The 13352-nt window shown below is 45.6% G+C and overlaps 1 protein-coding gene across 1 annotated transcript in view; it reads left to right on the plus strand.

Annotated features, from left to right (window-relative positions):
- Nucleotides 1-849: 849 nt before the first annotated feature.
- The window catches only part of CTSS (cathepsin S), a 34232-nt gene continuing 21729 nt past the window's right edge, over nt 850-13352 (plus strand). Inside the window, exons 1-2 of the mRNA XM_055132417.1 lie at nt 850-988; nt 5408-5534. Coding sequence (XP_054988392.1) covers nt 5409-5534 — 126 coding nt within the window. The 5' untranslated portion in view covers nt 850-988; nt 5408. The remainder of the gene's footprint in view (nt 989-5407; nt 5535-13352) is intronic.

Below are 13352 nucleotides of genomic sequence, written 5' to 3' on the forward strand. Positions count from 1 at the left end.
GTGGACTTTCACGCTTTCATGCCTAATGCTGGGGTGTGTGTAGGGGCTCTCTCCACCCTTGGAGAAGCCCAGGTTCTCTCTTGAGCACGTTACCCTCCACTCTCTCCCACTTTCTCTTCCTCTTCTTCTTTAAAACCTCCAAATAAAATCTGTTTTACTCAACTCCACTGCTTGTCTACTCCTGAAATTCTTTTCTGCGAGGCGAGACAAGAACCAGTAACCCTGGGTCCCAGGTGGCAGAGGTGGATGGGGAGAAAGTTGACTGTCTTTCTCATCCCGGCTTCACATGAGTCACCCGTGGGGCACACCACCATCAGCTTGACCCCAGAACTTAGGGAGAAGGACAGAGAAGTAAAGAAATCTAGGAGGGAAGGAAGAAGATGAAAAAGGGAAGTAACTGGGGAACAGGGGCTGGGGCTTTGGTTATACTGGTGAAGTGAGAGAGTGGTGGTGCTACATACACAAATCACAGATTCAGCAACACAGAAAATGAGATCTAAGCTGCAACCACCAAACTCTGTAACATGCCTGTCAAGGTGTATGTGTGGGGGGCGGAGCGAGCAGGGATGAAATATGGACACAGTGGTGGGGAGAAGTGACACTGTGGTGAGGTTGGTGATGAAATCACCAACCTCAAACCTCAAAATGCCTCAAACTTAACTATCAGTAACTTTGTAACTCATTTTCTTAATTTTAAAAGATGAAAAGACACACACACACACACACACACACACACACACACACACACACACACACTCTAAGGCCAAGGTTTCTCCCTTTGCCTCTGGAGCCCCAGGGCACTGGGTGGAGCTTGTTGATGATCTTAAATGAAACTGAAATGAAAGTCCACTTCCTCATTACGAATATCTCCTGTCACAAGTTCCAATTTCTTCTAAGGCCAGTTTTGCTAAAGCCTCTTTGCTGCCTTGGGACTTCGCTGAGACCACCTTCAAGGACTCTCCACCGGGGCACCTGCTGGTTCTGGCACGTAAGTACTGGTTTCCCCTAAGGCCTTCAAACTCTGGGCTTCTGCATTTAACCAGCTCAATCTAGTAGTTGCTAGGCTGCCGGAAATCTTTGCTATCAGGAAGTAAACAAAAAAAATTTATTGCTTCCTTTGTTTCATTTTTTTTAACTAAAAATATCTATTTTTAAAAGTTGAAAAGTGTCTATATTTAAGCCTGAGGCTAAGACAACTTTTGGGAAATGTAATTTAAGGACTGATATTGTAAAGTTCCAACTGTTTTGAATAAAAAGGAAATATAAGTAGAATCCAGTTTGAGGGAGCTAGTGACTAAATTTCTGCTCGAGTTCCTTTTTCACTAAATATAGAAGTAGAATTTTCAAGAGTAGGTAATAACCTCTTTTGAAATATATATATAGGGGGGACGGAGCAATAACACAGTGGGTAGGGCATTTGCCTTGCACATGGCTAACCCACGTTCAATCCCTGGCATCCCATATGGTCCCCCTAGCACTTCAAAAAGTGATTCCTGAGTGCAGAGTAGGAGTAACCCCTGAGAATTTCCAGTTGTGACCCAAAAAGTAAAATGCAAAACAAATATATATGGATTTTTGGCCACACCCAGCAGTGCTCAAGGCTTACTCCTAGCTCTGTGCTCAGAGATAACTCCTGGCAGGGCTCCTGGGACTATATATGGTGCTGAGGATTAAACCTTGATGAGCAGTGTGTAAGGCAATCCCCCTACCTGCTATACTATCTCTTAGGACACTGCTAGGAAAATTTTTTTAAAAGTGAAAGCAACATTGGCAGGGAGAAATGTGCACTGGTGAAGGGATGAGTGTTGGAACATAGTATGGCTGAAACCCAATCGTGAAAAACTGTGTATCTCATGGTGATTCAATTTTTTAAAATTTTTTTAAATTTATTTATTTTTTAATTAGTGAATCACCGAGAGGGTACAGTTACAGATTTATACATTTTTGTGCTCATGTTTCCCTCATACAAAGTTCGAGAACCCATCCCTTCACCAGTGCCCATTCTCCACCACAAATAAACCCAGCATCCCTCCCACCCTCCCCAATCCCATCTCCCCCCACCCCACCCTGCCACTGTGGCAGGGTATTCCCTTTTGTTCTCACTCTCTCTATTTTTTTTTTTTTTTTGCTTTTTGGGTCACACCCAGCGATGCTCAGGGGTTACTCCTGGCTTTGCACTCAGGAATTACTCCTGGCGGTGCTTGGGGGACCATATGGGATGCCGGGGATCGAACCTGGGTCGGCCGCGTGCAAGGCAAACGCCCTACCTGCTGTGCTATCGCTCCGGCCCCCTCTCTCTCTAATTAGGTGTGTGGTTTGCAATAAAGGTGTTGAGTGGCCATTGTGTTCAGTCTCTAGTCTACATTCAGCACGCATCACCGTTCCCCCGCATGGCCTCCGACCACATTTTACTTCGTGTTCCCTTCTCTCTCTGAGTTGCCCTCTCCCCAGACTGTGAGGCCAGCCTCCAAGCCATGGAGTCAACCTCCTGGTACTTATTTCTACTATTCTTGGGTGTCAGTCTCCTACTCTGTTATTCTATATTCCACAGATGAGTGCAGTCTTTCTATGTCTATCTCTCTCTCTGACTCATTTCACTTAGCATGATACTTTCCATGCTGATCCATTTATATGCAAAATTCATGACCTCATTTTTTCTAACAGCTGCATAGTATTCCATTGTATAGATGTACCAAAGTTTCTTCAACCAGTCATCTGTTCTAGGGCACTCGGGTTTTTTCCAGATTCTGGCTATTGTAAACAGTGCTGCAATGAACATATAAGTTCAGATGTCATTTCAACTATACTTTTTTGCTTCTCTGGGACATATTCCCAGCAGTGGTATTGCTGGGTCAAATGGGAGCTCAATTTCTAATTTTTTGAGAATCGTCTATATTGTTTTCCAAAAGAGCTGAACCAGTCAGCATTCCCACCAGCAGTGAAGAAGGGTCCCTTTCTCCCCACATCCTCTCCAACAGCGGTTGCTTTTGTTCTTTTGGATGTGTGCCAGTCTCTGTGGTGTGAGGTGGTATCTCATGGTTGTTTTGATCTGCATCTCCCTGATGATTAGTGATGTAGAGCACTTTTTCATGTGCCTTTTGGCCATTTGTATCTCTTCCTTGGGAAAGTTTCTGTTCATTTCTTTGCCCCATTTTCTCATGGGGTTGGATGTTTTCTTCTTGTAGAGTTCCATCATGGTGATTCAATTTTAAAAGTCACTGTCATTCATTGTTCATCGATTTGTTCGAGCAGGCACCAGTAACGTCTCTCATTGTGAGACATATTGTTACTGTTTTTGGCATATCCAATACACCACGGGTAGCTTGCCAGGCTCTGCTATTCGGGTGCGATACTCTCGGTAGCTTGCCAGGCTTTCCGAGAGGGGCGGAAGAATCAAACATGGGTCAGCCGCTTGAAAGGCGAATGCCCTACCACTGTGCTATCGCTCCAGCCCAATTTAAAAAGTAATGATAATATATTAAATTAAAAAATGAAGGCAATGCCCAAATTGTTTTTTGATTACCTCTCAAAGTTTTACTTAAACAGACCAGTTAAGAATTCTGTGACATGGGCTGGAGTGATAGCATAACGGGTAGGGCGTTTGCCTTGCACGCGGCCGACCCGGGTTCAAATCCCAGCATCCCATATGGTCCCCTGAGCACCGCCAGGAGTAATTCCTGAGTGCAGAGCCAGGAGTAACCCCTGTGCATCGCCAGGTGTGACCCAAAAACCAAAAAAAAAAAAAAACCAAAAAAAAAAAAAAAGAATTCTGTGACTTGAGGGGCTGGAGCGATAGCACAGCAGGTAGGGCGTTTGCCTTGCACACGACCAACCCGGGTTCGATTCCCAGCATCTCATATGATCCCCTGAGCACCGCCAGGGGTGATTCCTGAGTGCAGAGCCAGGAGTAACCTCTGTGCGTTGCCGGGTGTGACCCAAAAAGAAAAAAAAAAAAAGAATTCTGTGACTTGGGGCTGGAGTGATAGCACAGCGGGTAGAGCATTTGCCTTGCACGTGGCCGACCCGGGTTTGATTCCCAGCATCCCATATGGTCCCCTGAGCACTGCCAGGGGTGATTCCTGAGTGCAGAGCCAGGAATAACCAACCCCTGTGCATCGCCAGGTGTGACCCAAAAAGAAAAAAAAAAAAGCTGTGACTCAGGAGCTGGAGAGATAGAGGGGGGTTTGGGATTTGCCTTCACGCAGCTGACCTTAGTCTGATCCTCAGCACTGCATAGGATCCCCCAGTTACTGAAGAGCCAGGACTAGCCCCTGAGGTCTGTCAAATAAATAAATATTCTGTAATTCAGAAGTCCCTCTCGGGGAACCCGGCAAGCCACCGAGAGTATTCCGCCTGACGGCAGAGCCTGGCAAGCTACCCGTGGTGTATTCGATATGCCAAAAACAGTAACAAGTCTCACAATGGAGACATTACTGGCGCCCGCTCAAGCAAATCGATGAACAGCGGGATGACAGTGATACAGTGAATTCAGAAGATAAACTGGTTTTTCAAAGATTGTCTTCTGGAGCTTTAGTCATAGTCCAGTGTGGAGCGAGTTTGTTTTGCATGCACCATCAGGAGTAATTCCTGAGTGCAGGACCAGGAGTTACTCCTGACCATTGCTGAGTATGACACCCCTCCCCTCTTCTCCAAAACAAACAAAAGTTCATCTTTCTTTCATTTTTTTTAAAAAAATTGTATTATTTAATCTTGGTTTATTCATCCCCGGGACCCCTTTGCTGTACAGTTCTGTTGTCCCAATGCCCGGGACTTCTTCATCCTTGGTGCTGGCCTGTCTGGCATCACAAACTTTAGTTGTTGTGGTTCGGGACCCTCAAACAGCAGAGGTGCCAGGGTAGAACTGCCAGCACAGGGTAGGGGCTCAGCCCTGAGCCTCCTCTGGCCCACTGCTGTTTTTCTAAGGATGGTTTTCCAAAGGGGCGCAGGAAGAACAAAGAGACTTCCCCTTGAAATCCTTTTGGGCTATTCCTTCTTTCCTCCTAGGTATCCTCCTTGGACAGAAATTTGGTTTCACTAAAATCAGGAGATTTCTGCAAATCACTTTTCAAAGTGCTACTGAGTTTTGCGCAGCTGCAGAAACAGATCTGCAGTGAGCCCCGGGAGGTGTTTAGAGAACACTGATGGGTAACATTCTGTCTCTTTGATAGACTTTGCTCCTTTTTGTTTGTTCTCGCTTTGGGAGCACACCCCGCGGGGTACCAAGGCTGCTCCCAGCAAAATGAGTGCAGGTGCTTGGTAGCAGGGATGGAGCCAGGCTCCCACACGTGTAAAGCACAGATGGTCCAGCCCTCTGCACCATCTTAGGCCCTGGCACTGCGAGTTTTTCTTTCAGAAAAATAAACTCACAATATATGAAGATAATGACCTTTTCGCTTGACCTTTTCAGGATGAGCTGGCTGGCCTGGGCCTTCCTGCTGTGCGCCTCGACCACAGCACATCTGCATGGGGACAGCACGCTGGACACCCACTGGGCTCTTTGGAAGAAAGCCTATGGCAAACAGTACAGAGGAGAGGTACGGGTGGACACCGGGCAATTGGTCAGCTTTGCTCCAGTGCCCTCTGCTTCCTCCTCTTCAAAATGGTCTTTTCAAAACAGGGCTATCAATAAATCCTTGGTACTCATTCGGGGCAAAGAGCCTCCTACCAGGGCTCAGGAGACCCCCTGTTGGTTTTTGGCCAGTTGGGGTGCACGGACAATGCAAGGACCAGATAATGCAATGTGGCTCAGGCTATGCAGTGCAGAGACCATGTGATGCTGGAAATGGAACCTGGATTGGCACCTGTCATGCTGTGCCCAGACCCATGCAGTGCCCTGACAGTGCTGTGCACTGTTTCCCAGCTTCCCCACCCCCCACTCTCTCCCTCCCCTGTTTTTGGAGGCGGAGTCACACCCACTGGTGTTCAGGGTTTATTCCTGGCTCTGAATTCAGGGAGCCATATGGGATTGAACCTCAGTCGGCCTCTGAGTTCCAGCCCTTCTCCTCCTCCTCCTCCTCCTCCTCCTCCTCCTCCTCCTTGTCTCCTTCTCCTTCTCCTTCTCCTTCTCCTTCTCCTTCTCCTTCTCCTTCTCCTTCTCCTTCTTTCTCCTTCTCCTTCTCCTTCTCCTTCTTCTTCTTCTTCTTCTTCTTCTTCTTCTTCTTCTTCTTCTTCTTCTTCTTCTTCTTCTTCTTCTTCTTCTTCTTCTTCTTCTTCTTCTTCTTCTTCTTCTTCTTCTTCTTCTTCTTCTTCTTCTTCTTCTTCTTCTTCTTCTCCTTCTCCTTCTTCTCCTTCTCCTTCTTCTCCTTCTTCTCTCTCACACCTACACCTAAATAGAACCATTTGCTGAAAAAATTAAAAGAGGAAAAATAAAAGAAGAAAAGAGGGGGGCTGGAGCGATAGCACAGCTGGTAGGGCATTTGCCTTGCACGCGGCTGACCCAGGTTCGATTCCCAGCATCCCATATTGTCCCCCGAGCACCGCCAGGAGTAATTCCTGAGTGCATGAGCCAGGAATAACCCCTGTGCATCACTGGGTGTGACCCAAAAGAAAAAAAAGAAAGAAAAAAAAAAAAGAAAGTGAGAGCATGTTTGGGGAACAAAAGGGCACTGACTTCATTCCTTGGTATAAACACTATAGATGTTGTTTATTTATTTATTTATTTATTCTTTTATTAATGCAGAAGTACTGCTATTTTTCCGCCATTGATTAAGTTGATTGAATTAGGCATGAACTCCACATTACTTTTTTAAAAGTATTTTTAATGGAATATCCATGAGATAGACCATTACAAAGCTGTTCATAATTGGGTTTCAGTCATGCAATGATCCAGCACCCATCCCTCCACCAGTGCACATTTCCCACCACCAATGTCCCCTGATTCCTTACCACCATCCCCCCAACTCCCACCCCCACCCTCAGCCTCCCTCTATGGGAGGCACTTTCCTTCTTGCTCGTTCTCTCCTTTTTTGTGTGTATTATGGTTTGCAATACAGGCTAGGAGGTCGTGGTATCTGTTCAGGGCGCTCGGTATTTTTATCAGGACGGTAATGCTGGAGTAGCTTTTCAAGTGGGTGGCTACTTTGGGGTGTAGATGTGACTGCCAAGGCTTCCAGAAGTACAGGGAGGTGGGGGGGACAGGGGGTAGCCCACCCGACCCTGAGAAAGCCTAGAGATTTCAATTACGAAACCTGCACACCAGAATTTTCAGCAGATTAAATCTTGTTGAGGTTTGTCCTGAGATGGTGGAGTCAGGCTGGGGGTATGGTGGTGATTTTGGATTGTAGAAGCAAGCGGTTATCAGGGGTTCTGCTTGGGTGACACCAGGCCAGTCCGCCCCCTCTGATTTATCCCAGTCTGTTCAGCCAGACATGGGTCTGAGATTAACTGCGGCTTTTGATCTCCTTTGAAATTTATCTATAGGTCTCTGAAATAAGACCAATATAGGGGCTTATATAGCTGAACCAGAGGAGGTTTGTGGGCATGGCTCCCACATACCTAACTTTTGGCCATTTAATTTCTTGGTAAACTTGGTCCAAGTTGTTGGGGTCTGGTCAAAGGCAGAATGGCAATTTGGGGGTATCAGGAAGCCTGAAGTTACCATCAGGCTGCTGATGCACTCACCCCACAGGTTGACCTGCTGGCAGCACCATGCCCCCAGATGTTGTTTATTTTTTTTCTTTAAAAAATGTTTATGAATGCACTGTGATTTCCAAAGTTCTTAATAGTTGGGTTTCAGGCACACAGTTGTTGTAGTATCAAGCCCCCCCCACCAGAACCCACTTCCATCCACCATGTCTTGGTTCCTTCCTGCCCTCCTACAGATGTCAGTTCTTTTTTATTTTTAATATAAAGATCAATTTATTGCTTTTTGTCACTGCATTTGTAAACATCAGGAAGATGCCCCAAACAGAATTTATGTGCCACAAATTCTCATTTCTTTTATAAAGTGTAGGTTAGAAACATTTTTTAATTTTAAAATATTTTACATATATATTATTGAATCACCGTGAGAACAGTTACAAAGCTTTCAGGATTAAGTCTCAATCATACAATGATCCAACACCCATCCCTTCACCAGTGCACATGTTCCACCACCAAGAACTCCAGTATACACCCTCCCACGCCCCACCCTGCCTGTATGGCAGATGATTTTCACTTTACTACCTCTTTATTTGATTACATTGTTTTCAACAGAAAACCCACTATTATTATTTGGAATTTTCCTCCCAACAATCTGACCTGCCGAAAAGCCATCATTAGGTCATTTGTTTTCTATTGTTGATAACAAAGAGCATATGATGTTGCACAGCCACAAAAACAACCGCACGGTTTTGGAATTCTGGTATTTTAGTAATTAAGTCCAGAGGTATTTCTGCCAGAAGCCGCTGCATTCCAAGATTGGTTTGTGTGCCTCTGGGATCATGGCTATTAGGAGCGGAGGAGCCGTTCGTGGGCGGATGCTCAGGGTCTCATTTGGGCGGGGAGCAGGACCGGTTCTGCTCCAACCATCCCAAGATTTTCCGTGAGCCCCATCACTGCAAGCTCCTACCTTTCTGTCCAGTTGGCTCTGAAAGGGGGTGGTCGCCATGCTGCCACAAAGGGGAAAGGCCAAGGGAGAGAAACCCTTCCTCTCCCGGGGCTGCACAGGGCCATAGCTTAGTTCACAGTCCAGGAGTATGTCTGCCAGCAGCCACTGCGTTCCGAGATTGGTTTCTGTGCCTCTGGGGTCATGGCTGCTCAGGGGCAGAGGAGCCATTCCTGAGCGCTTTTTTTGTATATCAGGAAAGGACATGCGGCCAGATGTGGCCCTGCGGTTTGGAGAAATGGTCCCAGTCCCCACATACCAGAGTCGTGTTAGTAGAAACTCGGTGTCGCCGATTCCATCGGGAGAAGGCGGGGACTCTGCACTGGGGCACCCCGGTGTTATTGGCCTGGTCTGGGGTCCGGAGCAATCTCCGGCTTGCAGTGCCCGCCGGCCCGGATTCTTCACTGCTGAGGGCGGCAAGATGGCACCGGGGGCGGGTTGAGAGATGTCAGTTCTTGACTTTCATTTCCCAGTTTGTACTTTTGCTTTTATTTCAAAGCATAAGTAGTGATTGAATTTAAGACCATAATCCTACTGTTCACATACCTTAGTCCTTTTTGAGTTTGTAAACAAGTCTTATTTATCCTTATTTATACTAAGTTCATTAAAGGGATCTCATTTTTAATAAGGAAGTTAGCTTAAAATGTGACTACAAAGAGCATAAGTACCCGTTTAGTATATTAAAACTTCATGGGGAGCATTTTTATATAAAATTAAATGTTTAGCCTTATGTGAATAATGTGGGCATTCTAAAAACATTTGGAAAGTCTAAGAACATTTATGTGTTTCGGTTAATCCTGTGTCAGGAATTGTACATTACTACTGTACATTACTATTCAATGGATCCCTGCACTCAGGGATCACTCCTGGTGAGACTCAGGGGGCCATATTTGTTGTTGGGGATTGAACCTGGTTTGCTATATGCAAGGCAAGCACCTGACCTGCTATACTGTCACTCCAGCCCCAATTTTTTTTTCAGTTCCCTTTATTTTTTTTAATTTATTTTATTGAATCACCAAGTGGAAAGTTACAAAGTTCTCAGGCTTATATCTCCGTTATACAATGCTCAAACACCCATCCCTTCACCAGTGCCCATATTCCACCACCAATAAAAACAAAACAAAAACAAAAACAAAGGCAAAAACAAAAAAAACAGTATACATCCCACCCCTCACCCCCCAACCCCCCCCCCGTGCGTGAGTGACAATTTCACTTCCTTTTCTCTTTACCTTGATTACATTCCAGATTTCAAAACTCAACTCACTATTGTTGTTAGAGTTTCAAAACAGACTCACTATTTTTGTTGGAATTTATCCCCCAAGAATACAGCTCTATTAACAAGGAAATATTTGATAATAAGTTTTCCACTGATGAGAATGAAGAGATAAAATGTCGCGCGGCCGCTACTGCGGCCGCGTGGTTTACAATTTCTGTATTATAGTAATTAAGTCCACAGAGATTAAAGTTGGAAAATGAATCATTTCCCTTCCTGGACCAGCATGTGGCAAAAGCTTAGTTCACAGTCTCCATACATGGGTGCAAGCACTTGCTGGAACCCCAAATCCTAAATTGTCTCTGGTTCCCGCTCGTTCCACATCCACCGGCTGTGCAGAGGCGTGGGCACCCGGGGCGAAACTGGCCGGAGCCGAGCAATGGCCCTGGCATCCAGCCCCAATTTTTATTATTTTTCTATCTTTATTATTTATCTTGAGGTTCATGGCTTTTTCCTTCTTTTCCTATACTTTGTTAGATTTCTTTTTGCTTTGCTTTTTTTTTTTGTTTGTTTTGCTTCGTGTTGGGGGGGTACGTTCAGTGGTGCTCAGGACTTATTCCTGGTCCTGTGCTCAGGGTTCACTCCTGGCAGTGCTTGGGAGACCATAGGGGTGCCGGGGATCTAACCTGTGCCAGTCAGATGCATGCAAGCACTCTGCCCACTGAACTGTCCAGCCACTCTCCCGCCCCCCCCCCCTGCTACCCAATCTCTTTTCTTTTATCCCATTTTCTCCTCTTCTGAATTGGAAATATCTCTGTACCCATTGTTGGGATAACAGTAAAATATTCGGAGGAAAGGGACTAGATCTAGCCTTTTACTACCCAGCATCAGATTCTTGGGGAAGAGTCTCCCATTAAATGTAACAAGGCTGAAAATAACAGTTGAGAACTAATGATTGGGCTGCAGTTTCTGGGCAACTCTGACCCCAGGCTGTGGGTCAGTGACTCTAGGCTTGTACTTGATGTGTGTTTTATTCTCTATAAACAAAAGCTCCTGCAGGGCACCCAGAATCAACAACCACACTGAATTCACTCTGAAAAAAAAAAATAATAGAATCACGCTGTGTATCTTTCAGTCCCACATGTTCGAGAGATCATTGTGTCTGTCCCTCTCCTGACTAACTTCACATAGCGTGACATCCTCTAGTTCCATCCATGTTGCTGTAAATGATTTTGTTCCTTCTTAGAGCTACATAGTACTCCATTGTGTCCATGTGCCACAACTTCTTGATCCCACTCATCTGCCACATAATGACAGAACTGAACCACATAAATGAGTTGGGGGATAGAGAAAGTTGGGGGCTGGATTTGGGCACACTGGTGATGGGGTGGGGTTGGATTATGTGCATGAGAAACAATCATTGTAGTATCAGAAACCGTAGAATCTCAATAAAAATGTAAAAAAAAATAGAACTAAAATACTTAAAAATACAGCTCTCTGGGGGTACAGTGGGAAGGGCATTTGCCTTATATGTAGGCAGACCCGACATCCTGGGTTCAGTGCCCAGCACCCCATATGGTCCCCTGAGTCCTACCAGGAGTGACCCTGAATGCAGAGCCAGAAGTGAGCCCTGAGCACCTCTGGGTGTGGCCCCGAACCAAAAATATAAATAAATAAAGCTATCTGTGGTGGAATTAAATCTATATAAGCCTAGTAGAAAATTGCAAAACACGTTTAACAATCATTTAGAAATCTTGGAAATGAAAAATATAGTTATGATTGCAAGAACTTAGGAAACAGGGAGATTGCTCAAGGGTTAGAGCACATGCCTGGCATTGTGGAAGGCCCTGATTTAGTGCCTCCTGCCTTTCTTAGCCCCCACCTCCGAGAACCACCAGGATTGTTCTGAGGGACTCCCAGCACCACTGGCCCTCACACTGCCAACCAGAGCCTGGCCTAGCTCTTGTGTAAGTGGCCCAGTTCCCTTCCCTGCTAGTGTGGTTCCTATTTAAGAAATTCGCTGTGTCACTGTATCACTGTCATCCAATTGTTCGTCAATTTACTTGAGTGGGCACCAGTAATGTCTCTATTACACCAGTAACATCTCTCTTAAATAAATAAATACTTATTGAAGAAATTCATTAAAAATAATAATTTAATTTAATTAAAAATAATATTGGTCAATATCCAGAGACTATAAAGCCAAGCTCCTGGAAGCCTAGTTCTCCCTCTCGGAGCTCCTGGCAAGCTACCGAGAATTTCCTGCCTGCATGGGAGAGCCTCGCAAACTCCCTATGATGTATTCATATGCCCAAACCAGTAACAATGATGAGTATCATTCCCCTTACCCTAAAAAAACCTCCAATGCAGCACCATTGGGAAGGACAAGTAAAGAGAGGCTGCTAAAATCTCAGGGCTAGGACGAATGGAGACGTTACTGAGACTGCTCGAGAAAATCGATGATCAAAATCGATGATGATGAATAATTTAATGAAGGACTGGTGCAATAGCACAGTGGGGAGGGCACTTGCCTTGCATGCGGCTGACCTGGGTTCGATTCCCAGCATCCCATATGGTTCCCTGAGCACCGCCAGGAGTGATTCCTGAGTGCAGAGTCAGTAATAACCTCTGACCATCGCCGGGTGTGACCCAAAAAGAAAAAAAATAAACAAATAGAATGCAGTCTAATAATAAAAGTATTACATAATTTTTATAATAAAGTTTGTATATGCTGGCTGTGCGGGTTCTATCCTGGCACTGATGGGAACCACAGCCAAGCTCTGGGCTGAGCAGGGAGTAGCGCCCACAGCACAAGCAGGAAGAAAGCATTAACTCAAGAGCGAGGTCATGGCCCAAGTCTGGGGGCTCAGTCTAAGGTTTGCTCCACCAAGATCCTGACAGGGGGAGTTTCAAGTGTCTAGCAGGCAAGAGGTCTGACGACTAATCACTTGTTTAAAATGTTTGTGCTGGTAGTGGCTCTTCAGAAGAAACCTTCTGCCTGGTGGGTCTGTTGTGGAATCAGCCAAAAGCCGGGTTCTTCCTTAGCTGCTGGTTGCTGGGTCAGGCAGCCACCCGGCATGGCGTGGTGCGGCGACACGGGAGCTGTGACGGTGGGTCTCTGCTTGTCCATGTTCCTAGGCTTCATTCTTAAAAATATTGAGAAAATTAAGATGTGCAGACTCAGACATGGAAAGTAGAAACATTCATTGAAAAGTCAAAGAGAAAGGAAAAGAAGCCCCTCGTGTGGAGAGCAACTTCGTAAAGGACTAAGTTAAAAGGGAGTTTTGTGTAGGCTCTTCTAGAGGCTCTACATTTCCTACCAGTTGGCAAGTGTTTGCAAAAGATGCTGGAAAATCACAGGGAGATCTCACAGGCCCAAGTCACTTCGGGCGTCATTGCTCCTTATCTTAGTCCTCCTGTAAGCCCAGGCCATAGCACAGGCTTTTATGATCTTGGGAAACTACAGGAAAGCTGAAGCAGGGCCTTAAGGGTGAAATGTGTGTCAGGTTGATGGGGGAGAAATGGAACATCTGGCAAGAGGAAACTGGCTTCCTC

This window comes from Sorex araneus, chromosome 3, assembly GCF_027595985.1.
Source record: "Sorex araneus isolate mSorAra2 chromosome 3, mSorAra2.pri, whole genome shotgun sequence".
Lineage (NCBI taxonomy): Eukaryota > Metazoa > Chordata > Mammalia > Eulipotyphla > Soricidae > Sorex > Sorex araneus.